We start from the raw sequence: 16,785 nt of genomic DNA, 5'->3' as shown, positions 1-16,785 counted from the left end.
AGAGAAAAAAAAAGGTTAACAATAGACATTGATAATCATGAACCCATTTTTGTATTCTGGCGCCAATCCTTAATCATAGGGTATACGATTTATTTTTCCAGAGCCCGGGATTCCTCTCGGCGGCCCTGCATATATGTATGTATATGCATTTATGTATGTATGTACAAATATGGATTATACATTTGTTCAGTTATTCAAGTCCGACTAGTTTTACAAATCATACGTGCATGGAAATTTATTTAATATAAACTTAAAATTTGAAATCGCGAAGGTTAATCAACAGATACTATGGGTATGCGTTGGGGACTACGGGTATGTTTAAATTGTTAATGTACTTTAATTTACAAAAAAAAAATGCCGTTGACTTTTGAAAATAAATAATTTATTTAAATAGAAACATAAAAAAGGTCAATTTTGTGGGGTTGATTCCATAAGCCGTTTGAAATTGGAGGCCAAAATTTGGGCCAATGCAAAAATGACAGCTTATGGGAAATGTCCAGTGGGAGGGAATTGAAGAGTGATGGCTTCAGGAGCGGACGTGGGGTCTGTTCGTATATTTTAAATCCGTAGTCCTTCGCAAGACACCCACCGCGTGGAACACACAATGGATTAAATTGGACAAGTTCTCCCATTCATCGCATTGTCCCACACGATCAACTAGAAAATTGTGTGTTCACTGCGACACCGTTTTCATTACCAATTCAAATGCACACACTAACCAACCGGTAGTACGTACACAGCTTTGTGTTGCGAAACACTCCCGCCAATTTAGACCAATCAAACAAGAGTCAGATCCGACTTGACCTATCATGAATATGTCGAAGACGTCTTTAAAACTTACCCGTAATGATACGCTGTTGTGGAATGCACACACGTGCAAAGAGATTCAAGATACCAGACATAATTAGCCGCACAAGCAGGGCTGACCCAAGGAACGAGTACTATGGACACGCTGGCCGCTAACTTCGAAGGGATGTGCCATTTATTTATTCTCGGTTAGTTTTAACCAAAATCAAAGAATTTATTGAAAAAAATGTTGAAAAACGAGCAATTTTCAAAATAAAGCACCGTTACATTATCCGATAGCGATACTTGGTAGTGCATCGATACCTGATCCTGTTCACGGTAGTGTTTCCGGAAACCTGTTGTTGAAAATCAAAAGTTTCCGGAAAGCTGTTGTTCGAAATCGGAAAATTCCAAAAACCCGATATTATTTTTATAATTATACCAGGCGCGTAATTATTATGCCGCATGGGCATGCGGTGCATGCAGACTATTTAGATTTTGGGGCCTAAAAGGTTTTTAAATAAAATGATTCATATTGCTAATAAGAAGCACTATTTAAAAGTTTATACTCCAAATTTGCATGTCGAATTTTCACGATGTTATACTCCTTCTCACGATATTTAATAGTTTTCCGTTATGGTACAGTAATAATAATTGTCTGGGGTTATCTATAAAAACGATGTTAAAATTAAAAAAAGTATGGTTAGTAAAATATTTTCGTTTCATTTGTTTGTATTGTGAATCTTCAATTTTCTTTCGGAAACGCCAGAGACACATTTTCGCATTTTATATCGTTCGAGATTTTTGGATAGTTATTTTATTTTAATTGAAATATTCGATAATGTTATTTACTAGTGTTTTTTGTTTAACATAATTTTTGAATGCCTTTTCTTCTCAATTAATAAAATAAATTCAATGAGTCAACTCAAGCTCAGTGAATTAGGAATATTATTGATTGAACATGAAGAACCTTCTAAAATGTCTTTGAAAGATGAAATTGCAGAATTTGCGACGTTGAAAGCGAGGAAAAAGAACATTTAAATTTTGTGATTTAATTATCAATTTAATTTTTATAAAAAAAATAATAAATAATAAAAGAGGGGCCTTTTGCTAACTTTTGCCATATTTTTATACGTAATTTGAACTACAAAAATAGAGTATGAAACATATTGTTCAAATTGTACGGTTTAGAACGGCCATTTTTGAAGTTTTAAATCTAAAATATGAATTGTTTATCGTAAATCACAATAAATGTCATGTGCGTGCGCATTCTTGCAATAACTTTTTAGACATGTAATTTTAAACTCCGTGAAACGTCGTGTTGCATAAAGTTTCTAAGAATTTTCCTATTTACGACGAATACATACGTTCTTTCAATATTGTTCAAGGCGTGTATAAAATATTATTTTGTTAATTGATTCTGTCACACGTTTAAAGTTACATGTTCGAATTTTGAAGTAGAAATCATAATAAATGTCAGTGATAAGCGCTAACTTCTTTATTTCTCTATTTACAACAATTGCTTTCGCTTGATAAAGGTATTTCATCGTGTAAAACCACTCTGTTACTAATACACACGAATTGCTAACATAGCGATTGTGTATGAAACAGTTGAAATGTATCTACCAGTTTTAATATATTTTGACTAGTTGGAATATATTACATCTCACCTTGTACCAACTACCGTTACACGCATTTGTTTCCAATACATAGATAAGACTTCATCAGCTAAAAGATTTTCAGGTTTGCACGAATCAGTTGACATTTTCTTCTCGGTTTTCTTGTGGAAATCGATAATAAATTGTAATTATTAATGATCGTGGTGGCGATTCTGCTAGGATGCTACACCGGAATTTTGATACTACGCAATTTACTTAAAAAATTATGGCCTACATATACTACTAATTGCACGTCACTTTTAATTGCAGTGGTTTCCATAGGTTTCCCGTTGCTAAAAATCAAAAGTTTCCGGAAACCCGTTATTTAATCTAAAAATTCATATAATTTTTGTCAAAAATTGTACAAGTTAGACGACAAAATATATTTTCAAAATAATTTTATTTTGGAAACCGGCTGTTCCAAAATTGGGGTGACACCACTGCGTAGGTAATAACAAAAATGTCCACAGAAACGATCACAAAGGCAAGGAAGACATTCAAAGTTGATTAGGTTTGGTGATGGATAATAATAGAGTGCATTTAATGTGTTAAATTCTGAAAGGAAATGGTTCATAAAACATTATTAATTGAATATAAAAGATATAGGATTGTAAGCTGGACCGTTGAGAACGATCCATATAGAAATGGGGATCTGTCTTGTACAAAATAACTGACTTTTTACAAACCTCCTTTACGTTTCACTTACGATTACAATTCAGGAGAAAATTTGCCTCTTATCCGATCGTTTTCATACTTTGCCATATTGCTCATTTTGGTCATCAACATAATTATAAATTAAAATAAAAAGGCGATCCTCTATGCAAAACTGTTATAAATTTAATAAAAGATTTTAGAAACACGTGATTAATTTAACAATGGTTGTTCTATTGAATTTTGCAATTTTCTCATTTACAAATTTATTTTCATTAATACTAGATAAGAGATCATGGTAGTTTTGAAGTTATTTATGAGCAAAATACCATTTTAAGGATAAATATTATAAACGTAGAGTTAATCAACGCGGGTGATTTCGATATAAATGAATAAGTCGAAACGAAATGTCGATTACGGAAAATTAAATTAATCGATAGTTAAAATAGGGCTTAAGTGAGGGTACTGTGAGTAGGTTTTTAATTAATTACAATAAAACAGCACGATTCACGAGGCCTGCGGGAAGCGGAAAGACGAAAAACTCTCACTTGAAGGAGACGAGTCATAAAACGTATCGTTTTGCTTCTGCTTTTAAAATTAGAGACGAGGTTTGTGCTTCGACGTCTACAACAGTAAGTATAATATTAATATTAATAGGAGGCAAAATAAAATTGGATTTCGAGCGATGAAACCAGTCAAAAAGCCAGTCAAAGTTGTAAATACATTGTTAAAGGTTTGCCGAACCTTTTTACAAAGCATTTACAACAATTGAACAATAAACGGCACGCTTCCGGTCCTACCTCTAGTTATAAGGAAAGTTTAGAAATTAAATCCCTTGCCTGGCTTGAAACAGTCCTGACCTAAACATAATAGAAAATTTATGGTTGATTTTGAAAAGGAAAGTCATGGAACATAATTTAAAAACGATTAGGGGCCTAGAAAAAAACCATAGAGAACACATAGAATAACGATATAGCACGAAATGTTATAAATAATTTGTATGACTTTATACTAAGAAGAATTTCATGTGTTACTAAGAATAAGGGAGGAATAATAAAATATTAGTTATATTTTAATAAAAAAAACTTAAATCCATTATTTAGAATATATATAATAATAATAATAATAATAGCTTTTATTCCAGACGATGAGGAGAATAGTGCAATCCCCAACGCCTATATAAATAAAATATAGATAATAAAAAAAGTATTGAAAAATAGTAAACAAAAAATAAATAAATAAATACATAAGTAAATATATAAATATTACTGATAAATAATAATAATAATAATAAATAATAATAATAATAATAATTATAATAATAAATAAATAATAATACTAATAAGTCTAATAATAATAAATAATAATAATTTAATGTCTATTCAAGGCGGTCGGTGTAGCAGTTCCATCCATCGAACATTAAATTATTAAATTTAATCGAAACCACCCGTTTCGATTACGATTTGCGGTAGACAACGAGGCTGCCGTCTAGGGGCGGCAGGCTCGCAGTGATATCCTTGGAGCGGCCGTCTAGGGGCGGCAGGCCAGAGGCTGGCCGTCTAGGGGCTGCGGGGGCCAGGGGGTGGCAATAGAGGAGAATGAGAAAACAGAAAATGGGGGTTAAACGTGGAAAAATTCATCCACTAAAACATTTTTCCCGGAAGGCGCGAATTGGCGCCTTAATAATAAGTCTAATAATAATAAATAATAATAATTTAATAAGTCTAATAATAATAAATAATAATAATTTAATAAGTCTAATAATAATAAATAATAATAATTTAATAAATCTAATAATAATAAATAATAATAATATAATAAATCTAATAATAAGTGTAATAATAATAATTTAATGTCTATTCAAGGCGGTTGGTGGAGTAGTTCCATCCATCGAACATACAATGAAGAATGCAAATGAGAAGATGCAGCAGCAAGAAGACAATTAGGCGATAAAAATATACGAAGACGTAGAGAGGCCGCTCTCATCCTGAGAATGGCTTCAAAGTGAGGCACATGCCCTTCTACAAACATTTGCGACGCGCTACAGCTCCTAGGTAACCCGAAAAGAGCTCGGTAACAGTTGTTGTATTGTACTTTTATCTTCCTCATCGTCTCCCGCTTGTATCTGGTCCATAATTCACCAGTATAGAGGCTAGTACAAGAGGACATAAATAATTGTCTCTTAACCTCTACACTGGAGTGGAAAAATCGTCTAGCCAGCATATTTGCCCTTACACAAATGGCTCTTCTTTGTCTTTCGATGTCACGGTCATCAGATAGATATGTATAACAAATTTATGTAGTTACGTTAATGTATGTAATTAGAGTTCGTCAAAGATGTGTGCTCTCAACGCTACTGTTTAATTTACATATATTACGAAAATATTATTGCTGAAGCCTTGGAAGAAATGGATTCCGGAATTACAATAAATGGCACAGTATAAATAACATTCGGTATGCGGATGATATTCAGCATATATCATAGCTCTAGAGCGGGGTTGACACTGAATATAAACAAACCAAATGGATGATATTCAGCAAGTTGACGCACAATATGGTCAACTCTCATATAAAGATTAATAACAACGTGGTGGAAAGAGTAGATAGTTTCAGATATCTTGGGTGCTATCTGGGTGAAACGTGTGAAAGGAAATTTTCGTTAGAGTGGAGCAAGCAAGAGATGCATTCTTAAAATTGAAAAATGTCCTAATCACACGTGATCTCAGTATAGCACTCCGACTTTTTAGACATCTACGATGCTACGCAGTTCTTCAGCATCCTTCTGTATGAGACAGAAGCATGGACTCTGACAGATTCCACCTGTAAAAAACTACAGACCTTTGAAATGTGGACATACAGAAGGATGCTGAGAATCTCATGGATGGCGCGTCGTACCAATGCCGAAGTGCTAGCCCTGATGGGAAGGCTGTTTCTTCTGAGTTATAACTCATAACAGTCATAACGCTGTGTTTGCTTGAGCGCGAGCGTAGTGAGTCATCATGCGTACGTGCTCCACTAGTACGAGTTTTTAGCTCGAAATTTTACCGATTTAAAATTCAGCACACTTTTACAATTAACTCTTTTAAACGAAAACAAAAAATAGTGTGGCCAGAACACTATCCCAATAAACATGTTTCAATAGAAAATAGTATTAACAGTGGGAAAAAATCCTTAGTTAAAATACGTACTTTTGGCTTTTGATTTGAACTGGACGACTACTTAGAGAGATTTGAAAGCTGAAAAGTACGACAAATGAAAGATAAAATACCCGACAATAGATTACAATATTCACTCTGAACAGAAAATTGACAGATTTTGAGACATCGACCGAACAACACCAAGTTATAGAAAAATCGCGCAATTTAAAAAATACATATATCGCCGAATCTCAAGCCAATCAACATTTTTTATTACCAGATTCGTGTTTACTGGGCATAGATCTATAATAAAAGTCATATTTCGTCTCTGAACCATTTTTCGTATCGAACAGTGTAATCCAGGGGAAACTCGTAGGCCAACGTAGTCGGGGCAGGCGGAAAACATCTTGGCTAAAGAATCCTCGGCAGTGGTACATCCTCAGCACCCGAGCACTATTTCGAGCAGCCGTTGAAAAAGTACGAATGCGACATCTACATAGTTGCCGACGTTCTAAAAGCATATGGCACGCGAAGAAGAAGAAGTTAAATGAAATAAAAACGCTTAAAAGTCCCAAAAACCAATAATAGATTTTCCGAAATAAATTCAATATCTAAATAAACACATTGATACAATTCATAATTTGCCTTGTTATAATCCTAGTTGTAACGCGACGTTCTCCCGAGTGTCCCTTCAGTTGACAACGATAGTAATACTTAGGGTGGCGTCCATGACTTTACCGCGCCAACGACTATGCTCATCTCGAGCGCCTCGAGAGCGAGCCTCTCTACCGCCATCCCCCGCCGAAGAAGGATCTCTCCTGTGCACGTCTCCACGGGGAGACGGGGCCCAGAGATCCGCCATCTTGCTGAAGAACCGCTGTGAGGTCGAGTGCAGCATCACTCCCTCGCAAGAGTTCCAGCCAACGTCCTCGTATTGCTCACGCCGTTTCCGGAGATACATCAGACGCGAGTGGACCGTTTCGAAGTGCAGAGCCAGCTCCCGACCACGAGGAAGCTGTTATCAACGAGACGATTTGCAGTTAGGAACCTCCCCGACTATATAAACTGTATCCCAAGGTTAGTTCACGTTTCCCTATAACCCGACCCTTGGAAGAAGAACGACGTATCCGCCCTCTGGATCTCCCACCGTGAGATCAGATAACGCGCGTAAATCCGTTCGTCACATAGTTATAATTTAACACCTTTTTATTTCAAAAATACTGCTGCAAACGAAATGAGATTATTCGAAAATTTTCGAGTGCGTAGGTTTTTGTGTTGCTCACGGTATAATATGTATATTATTTTTTTTCTCTCTATATTATATTTTCGACCATTTTAGTGCATTGAGAATTCCAATATAATGCCATAATCATCCACCAATGGACTAAAATAAAATAGATATATGGGCGTGGATTGGTGTGTTACGGCCATCGGCGTGCTCAGCTGGTTGACATTACGGATCTGGCGTCTGGCAGTTGGCGTCGGAGCCGGTTTCGTCTTATTTGGGACCATGTTTCGCAATATTCACCACTTCTGATTCCACTAGCTTCAAACATGGCGCAAAACATGGACACTGAAGATGCCACTAACGGTAGCCCCGAAACTCAGGTACGCTCTTTGGCGGGATAACCTCAATTATTGTAATACAAATCCTTCAATGAGTAGCCGGATTCTTAATCAATATGACTCCATTTTGTTTATTTGGTGCAATATAAATTTTAATATTGAAATTATTTATTTTTTTAGAGCTGTACAGCTCAATACAAGTGATCATAATAAAGATAATCTTATTTGAAGATACCATGCCACCCTTTTATAAATTGGGCCATTTCTTTTTATTTTTTTTTGTCATTAAACTAAATTTGATCTTTTAATAATATAAATATTCATAAGATAAAATTTTTGTAGTATTGCAAGGCATTGATTAGTATTGCCAAAATGTGTTTGTTGTTTTCGGGGACTTTCACTGCGCAATTTTTTTTTTTAATTAATTGCCATATCTTAAAGCGTAGTGATTTCCAGTCTATTGTGTAAAAATGTTCAAGGATTTGTTTACTTACATATAAATTTTTACATTTAGCAGTTATTTTAATGTATTTTTTTATTTCTAGGTCGTCGAGTGGATTAATCAGCTCGATTTTTCTGCTCCTGGAAAGAAGGTGAACCTGTTGAGAAAAATTCAAGAATTGCTCATACATCAATGTCCTCATGCATTGCCGGGCTATTTGGATGATGTGCTGTGTCATGTAAATGACCGTAATCAAGATGTCAAAAAACTTCTCATCGGTTTTATGGAAGAGATAAGGTTATTATAATAATATACAAATACTAAAAAAAAAAACACAAAAAAATTAATCCAACGATTTTTAAATATTTCAGCAAAATAAAAATTGAACTTTTGCCACGGATGCTAGGAAATTTGCAACTGCTGTTAATGGATGCTTCTGTCCAAGTGCAGAAAAGAGTAATACAAGCTGCTAATATTGTATATAAAAATGCATTTGTTTGGATTTGTTCGTCTTCCGATCAAGATGATAATATGGAGAAGTCGTGGAATATTCTCAATCATATCAAAGTGTGTTCAAGTTTTTACTTTATTTTTTGTGTATTGTCGTTCGTTTTGTGCATGTTTTTTTATCATTTTTTGTTCACTTTTCAGCTAAATATTTTGAATATGGTCGATTGTGAAAATGAAGGTATTCGTACGAATTCGATCAAGTTTTTGGAAGGTATAATAATTTTACAAACATACCGAGATGAGAACTGCGAACGGAAATCTGGCGATTACGCTCTCGATGACATTCCCCCCATGCTAAGTTTCATACAAAGAAGAACATTGGAAGAAGAGTCAAAGTAACGAATGATTTCTATTAATTTTCTGATTGTTTAGCGAGAATTGAGTAATATATTCTATACTTATTGTTGTTTCAGCCACATTTTTAATTTGTTGTTGAAATTTCACAATTCTCAGCATATATCAGGTGTAAATTTGATGGCTTGCATGTCTGCTCTGTGTGAAGTTGCCAAGCTCAGGCCGAAATTTTTACCTAAAGTAATTCAATCGTTAAGTTCTCTTAACTCGTCATTGCCTCCAACGCTCTCCCAATCCCAAGCGAATTCAGTTAAAAAGCATCTCAAAATGCAAATTTTAAATTTGGTCAAACATTCGTCGACAAATGAAATGCTGCCTCAATTATATCAGATATTGACAGATTTAGGCATGACTACACAAGAATTGGCCAAAGCTCTGCCCAAGGGCGACAGACGCTACAAGCGACTCCTCGATATTAAAAACGGTGAAGGTGTTGCTAAAAGAGCGAGGATTGACTCTCCACAGAGTAACAGCCAAAGCAGCGATAAAAGTGATGTCTCTGCACATTTCGAACCGACAAACGAAGACGCTGTGGATAATGTTACGGAAAAATCTTTATTGGAAGGACTGAAGAATATCGACAGCGTAGTGAATCTAGTTATAGTGACGATGAAGAACGTACCCGATGAAATACCACAATATTTTCCAACGTTGTACGAGCCGATTTCAAAATCTGGAGTTATCGTCCAGCAGTCATCGTTAGCTAAGCTTTTAATGCATGTCATTAAATTGGACTCGAAAGACGCGTCTGCGACGGATACGGCTAAAATCACAGACGAAGAAGAAAGGGCGAAACTGAAAAACGCACTGGCGAAACTCGAATCGAGCAAACTTGAGAGCAAAATCGAAAGCGTGCTCAATAAGATGATAGATGATAATAAAAATGAGGAGTCGGCTAGAGATAAAGAAGTTTTTAGCAGTTTCGATAAAGACAAAGGTGACAAAGGGTTGATTTGTCCACCCACTCCGACGATACCTAAACTGAAGCAGCGAGTCAAAACGATCAAACTTCACGAAGTGACAAAACCGTTGTCTCGAGAGGTTAGAGAAAAGCTGATCAACGGTGCCGTAGAAAGAGTTTTGCGCGCCGAACGACCAGCTCAAGAAGGCGGTGCCACGGCATCGAGAATGAAAATGCTCGCAACTTTTGCCGTTTCATTCGGCGACCAAGTGCGAGAAACGATCCTTTCTTTCATATTGGATGATATTGCTTCCCGAATTGATCTCGCCCTGTCATGGTTGTACGAAGAGTATTGTTTCATACAGGGCTTCAATAGGAAAATTGTCGGCACGACAAACGCTTCCAAGATCGACGAAAAATCCTTTCAAAATTATAACAACGTACTTTGCGCTTTAATCACCGATATAGCTGAACTTACAGATCCTTCTCAAGAGATTCTCAGGGAAAATCTATTTCGGCGCGTATATTTAGAAGCTCCGTTCATTACGGGAGATGCTCTCCAGTACTTGAAGCAAGTATCTATTGAACCTGACAAACATGCAATGGGATTAAATTTGCTGAGGGATTTGATCATGTATCAACCGCCGAAAGCTACAAAGCACATTTCAGCCCTATTACCTCTTACGAGTAAGTTATAATGTTTGCTCAGCTCATTTACATATTAATGGAATCGTTTAAATTTCGATAGGTACGTAATATGTGCATTTTATGTAGTTGTTAAAGATAATACTGTGCGGGAGGCTGCCATCGATAAGGTTGTCAGCATTTACAAACAACCAAATGAATTTACCAAAAAAGCTATTGACAAGCATGCCTACTTGCATTTGGGATTCATCGCCCTGCCAGATCCGCCTAGAGATCTCATGGATATCGGTTCCGATAGACCGATAGTGTCTTGTATTTGGGACGATGATCTTTATAAAGTTTGTCTGCAGCTGTACTTGTCGCTACTTCCGCACAATGATGGTAATTACACTACTGTTGATTGATTGTCATCGAGGTAAATGTAATTTTACATTGGTTCGGTCTTCTTACAGAGCTATTAGTCGAATTGTGCAGAGTGTATGTGAGCATAGGAGCTGATGGAAAGCGATGTGTTTTACGTCTCCTAGAAGCTCCTGTCCGCCTTTTAGGGCACAACAATGCTGCTTTACTTTCGCTCATCGAAGAATGTCCCAAGGGAGCTGAAACTTTAGTGACGAGAGTCATACATATTTTAACTGAAAAATGTTTGTCCAATATAATACATATAATACATACATGTTTATATTTGTATACCCCTGATTTAATATGAATTTTATATCATTTCATTATTTTTTTAACAGCACTTCCTTCTCCAGAATTGGTTTCAAGAGTGAGAGATTTATATGCAAAGAAAGTACCAGATGTTAGATTCCTCATACCTGTGATAAACGGTTTAACTAAAGCAGAGGTAAATTTGTATTTCAATAGTACATATGTACAATTTAAAAAATCAATTTTAATCATAGTTTAAATGATATTATATGATTTTTAGATTTTATCTGCTTTGCCGAAATTGATTAAATTGAATCCGAACGTGGTCAAAGAGGCTTTCAACAAAATATTGTATACACATGGCGAGCACCGACAGTCACCTGGTATGTTCGTTAAACTTACATATCTATGTACAATCTAAATATAAAACATAATTACTAATCATAATTTTCTATTATTTTTCAATAGTATCTCCAGCTGAATTATTAGTAGCTCTTCATTTAATAGACACGACAAAGACGGAGCTCAAATTCATAATTAAAGCGACTTCGATGTGTTTTTCTGAGAAGCAAATTTATACATGTGAAGTCAGTTTTGTCATTTGTTTTATTACATGGTTGTATTATATACATGTGTACACATATTAAAGTGTCAACTTTATTTTAAGGTTCTTGGAGAAGTTTTACACGAGTTGGTGGATCAGCCCCAACTTCCCGTACTGCTTATGCGTACGGTACTTCAAGCAATGAGCAGTCATCCGACTCGACTGTCTTCTCTTGTTGTCTCTATATTGCATCGTCTTATAAACAAACAGGTGTTGATTTCATTAAGAGTTCTGTGATGTTGTGATTTTTGATATTTGACATACATATTGTAATCGATGATTTTAATCAACAGATATGGGAGGAGAAAGTCGTGTGGGTCGGTTTTTTGAAATGTTGCCAAAGATTAAATCCGCAGTCTCTCAGTGTCGTGACTATGTTGCCACCGGAACCGTTGCGACTTTTATTAACAGCATGTCCAGACATATCGACGTCGTTAAGGCAAGCTTTGCCAAGTATGACCAACATTCTACCACACGTCAATATTGTACTATCGGAGTGCAGCAGAGAGCCGGTAATTAATATTTTATCCTTTCTATTTGAAATTTGTACATGTTTACTATATTTTTTAATACTTTTATAGGAATTAAATTCTACAAATAATATTGAAATGTTGAATAAAATTGATACGGTGATCGATGTGATGATACCGAATGAGCCGTTGCCACCGGGAATGGATTAAATATTTTATACATTGTATGTGTATTGTGCATAGAACTAATGACGTTAAGCACTGGTGTTATTTTGTTAATTACGTGTCTTAGTTAAGTTATATTCATGTAATTGTGCAGTATTAGTTGAAGAGTAGTAAATATTCACGAATACTACCTTTGAAATATACATATTTAGTAATTTGTTATAAATTGATAATTGTCATTGTTTATCATGGTCGATTGAAATTTGTACATTTTCATTTTTAATAAAAAAACAAATATTCATATTTATTTTTATGAAGGAAGTATTATTAATTTTAACCTAAGTATATACCTATTTATTTTAACTTTCATAATCCAAAAATTATTACGTTTTCTTATTCATATCATATGTATGCATTGAAGTATAATGTATAGAATAGTCATTCCTAACAAAAGTATCGCTTAAAAGCGAGCCATCGAAGAGAGAGACAGAAAGTCAGAAGAGAGACAAAAGAGTGAGGAAAAAAAATTCGTGGAAGTGATCGTCCCTTACAACAACTGGACAAAACAGCTGACATCTCGGGGCACACAGATATTTTGTGGCAACATTTTTAGGGCTGAGAGCAATTCTATGCATACTACTTCAATGTAGATAAAGTAATAATAACTGTTTTTCAATTAGTGAGGCTGGTCCGAACATCTAGCACGTGCACATACAGATGTTCGGACTTTGTCGAACTAATACTACCACACAATTTCACTAGTACAGCCTATTTCAAAGAGATCCTACTGCTACAGAGTTTAACAATCAACCGAGCAAAACAGCCGAAATCTCCGTTTGCAAGGAGTTTTTGTAGCAAAATTTTTGGAAGCTAAGAGCGCTTCTACCCATTCTACTTCAATGTATGTATGTATATGTATTTCGAACCAAATATGGCTGACTCTCTTTGGCGAAGCTCCTTCAACAAAAGTTTGCTTTTCCATTAAGAGGAAAAACGTTTTATAATGCATGATACGGTATTCCAGTGCGGTTGCAGTTGATCATTGAAAATGTATAATTTTCCCTTTGGCAGAATTTTTTTCGTTGTTCAAATACAATGCTGAAACAAAGGGAAATTCACATATGATAATGAGCGCAAAATTATACAGCGCTACGTTACAACGCTTAACGTTTGAATATGCAGCAATCAAAGTGGGACATTGTCTCTTTAATATATTCGATGCACTATATGTACATATGTATGTATGTATGGAATTCTTAAAGCGAAAACTCCTATTGTACACTAGTTTTCAATGAAATCTGTTTTTCTTTTAAATAATAATGATTTTTTAACGTCTATTGCATTATTGATATATGGCAAAGAAAAAGCACCCGAAAAGTACATAGTGACCGATGCGTTGCTTTTACGAATCCTGAGGAATGAACATTTCTTTCACCATTTTTTTCATATTAAACAAATATAAATATAAAATTAAATACATTTAAAAAATATTTGAAAAAAAGTGTGCCGCGTGCAGAGAAATGTTATAATAATAGAAGTGCCTTTACGAATAAATAAATTGTGTCAATAATACGCGGTACGTCTCCATAACTACGCTACAACGCACGAAATATAATCAGGGTCATCACATATTTACTACAGAAATAAAAGTTTTATTCTCATATAGATTTATTTACAATTTGAATATATGGTGGTGTTGGGCGTGGCGGCCAATCCGTTTCTTTTCTCAGTTGGTGGATTATTTTCATCCAATTTTTTGTATTTGTCTGTCCTTTGGGAAGTCTTAAATTAACGTGTATTGTATAGTTTCAACAAAAATATGTATAATATAAAATGAACGATGTTTATATTAATTAAACTTATATAAATGGTTATTAATATAATTGAGTATTCGGCGCTACCAAGAGAAATGTTTTTACATTTATTTAAAAATAATTTTTACATTTCTCTGGTGCCACCCCTGAAATTTATTTAGAATGCGGGCGATCGCCATGACACTTAAAAACTGTCAAACTATGATTTTAATTGAATAATATGTTACTTAAATGATCAATTTACTTATAAAAATGTATCCCATGTTGTTTATTGTGTGTTCTTGAATGCATTGTGCAATTTTTAACGATGCACTTGCCCATCTTGCGAGTAATATAAACAAACAGAGAAGTTTTTATGGGATATATGTACGTCGAGCACCAAGCGATTCGGTGATTACTGGTCACAAATTACTCGTCACAAAGTCACTAAAATCTCTATAACGGAACATCTGGCAGCCGAAAAGTCCATCATACTAACGATAACTATCATAGTAACGAGAACTTGAGTGCCAAATATTGTGTATTCGCGATTTTCATGGCAAAAATTGTCTTTGTGACCACCCCAATGTGACGAATAGTCCAATTACCGCACCAAGCATCAAACATGACTGACGCCAAAATTATTTGAAAAGGTCTGTGGACATTCCTCACTTGACGTCTAAAGGTCTGACCGCACTATGCGACAACCGAACGATCCGACTCTTCACAACAGTACGTGACCAAATATTGTTTGTATGAAATTGTATGAGACATAACGCACTGCGCGACAGTCGCATGACGTAGAACGACACTTTGCGTCAAAGTCGACTTTTCGATCAACTTTGACGCAAGTGTCGTTGAGTGGGGGTTGCCTTGCGACAATTATTCTCCTTCATATCGTGACTTTGAAATAGCATGTAGCCATAATCTTTTGGTTTTTCTCGACTGTTCTTCTTCCTCGCATATCAAAGATACTATAATAGCGTCCGTTACGTCCATCTTGCTCCGAGGTACCGAACGAATGATTGACATAATTTACTGCGTAGTGTCGCATCGCTGTCGTTCAAGTGCGGTTTACCTAATATTGTCGCACACTGTTGTGAAGTGTCGGATCGTTCGTTTGACGCATAGTGCAGGCAGACCTTAAAGCCACTTCTATTGTTATAACATTTCTCTGACCGCGTGCGGATCGAACACAGGACCGACACCTTTCTTTTAATTTGTTATTTATTTAATAACTTAATATGCTAACAGCCATGCGATGATATTTCATCGGGTACTCGAACTCTGTATTCTAAAAGTGTTAAATAAGTATTTATTCAGCGTAGGTAGGTGGTAGATGAATAAAATTGGCGATGTCGAAGTGTGACGGAGTGTGACGAGTGTGTCGTTATGTGCCACCATGTAGCCCGAGGTTGCCCCGTTCATTAAATGAACAATTACGTTTAAAAAACACTTGGGCACTTCTTTTTCCCGACATACCGTGGCTTGGAGTGGGTGAAATGGGAGGAAGGGTGGGTGGCTTGGAGTGGGGTGGGTTCTGCTGGCGCTCTTGATTATGATTTCGCACTTAACCCCTTGACGCCTGGCGCCGCCTCGGTTTGTTGTGCTAACGGCCTGGCCGTTGACAATGGGGCTCTTGACGTGTTGAACGTGTCTTATCGTCATGGAAAATTTATCATCAGACCTAGCCCAATCCGAACAAGCGCACGCCACTCCTTATTATCCTATTGCTTTGTGACGTCTTGTGCACTATGTTAAATGTATTGAGATAGTCTAACTTTATTGAAAAAATGGTATATGCCTGTCTAATTAAGATTGAAATTTCATTCTAACACACAGAGACAGATTGGGCATATCAGGAAGAGGAAAATTTTCCACTGATCCTACTGAAATTTAGCATACAAAAGAAATATATTGACTAATTCTACATACTACCCAGAGGATTTTCCAAAAACCACAATTGGAGATTATGACAGGATTTGACTTACATATGAAGAAATAAAATTTGTACGTACAGGTCTGTTACTGAGAGTTGGCGCGTTCTCATACACAGACAGAAGCGCGTGGAAGGGACAGAGTGTTTTTTCATTATTGAATGCAGTGTGAAAGTGTATTCACCGACACAACACAAATGTATTTGTTCGCGCCAACTCTCAGTAACAGACCTATATGTATATGTAGGTATATTCAAGGCTTTTTTTTTGAAAAAAAAGGTGCCAGAACTCACTTCTTGTCAAGTTTTTTTACTAGAAAAGATTATATTCAAACTATATCATATTGAATACTAGTTTTTGTTACTTTATTTGTAATATAAACAGCGTAAACATGGCGAATCTAATAGTAAATTTTCATTTGTTTTTTTTTATTAAATTTATTTGAATCGAAAAAAAATAATATTCAATCAATCGAATCGTCGTCATATAAACTTTGACTTGTTTTCAATGTTCCC

At 35.5% G+C, this 16,785-nt stretch overlaps 2 protein-coding genes across 3 annotated transcripts in view; one reads left to right on the top strand and one right to left on the bottom strand.

Annotated features, from left to right (window-relative positions):
* LOC143916055 (alkaline phosphatase-like) overlaps positions 1 to 16,785 on the bottom strand; it is a 160,686-nt gene that overhangs the window by 7,564 nt on the left and 136,337 nt on the right. The window contains exon 1 of one of the 2 annotated variants that reach the window (XM_077436937.1): positions 842 to 900. The exons of the other annotated variant lie outside the window; for it this stretch is intronic. The gene's annotated coding sequence lies outside the window, so the exon portion shown is untranslated. Of the gene's footprint in view, positions 1 to 841; positions 901 to 16,785 lie in introns of those variants that run through there. 2 annotated transcript variants of the gene reach the window in all.
* On the top strand, positions 7,657 to 12,859 carry Sym (symplekin scaffold protein). Its single transcript, XM_077436931.1, has 13 exons — positions 7,657 to 7,840; positions 8,344 to 8,537; positions 8,612 to 8,807; positions 8,892 to 9,085; positions 9,164 to 10,692; positions 10,780 to 11,031; positions 11,103 to 11,294; positions 11,391 to 11,497; positions 11,582 to 11,684; positions 11,770 to 11,888; positions 11,969 to 12,115; positions 12,199 to 12,417; positions 12,487 to 12,859. The coding sequence occupies exons 1-13, from the start codon at positions 7,787 to 7,789 to the stop codon at positions 12,583 to 12,585; spliced, it is 3,405 nt and encodes a 1,134-aa protein (XP_077293057.1). The 5' UTR covers positions 7,657 to 7,786; the 3' UTR covers positions 12,586 to 12,859.

The sequence above is a fragment of the Arctopsyche grandis genome, chromosome 8, assembly GCF_051622035.1.
Source record: "Arctopsyche grandis isolate Sample6627 chromosome 8, ASM5162203v2, whole genome shotgun sequence".
In the NCBI taxonomy this organism is placed as follows: Eukaryota; Metazoa; Arthropoda; class Insecta; order Trichoptera; family Hydropsychidae; genus Arctopsyche; species Arctopsyche grandis.
The sequence above is the reverse complement of the archived record's forward strand: the minus strand, read 5'-3'. Positions and strand labels throughout refer to the sequence as shown.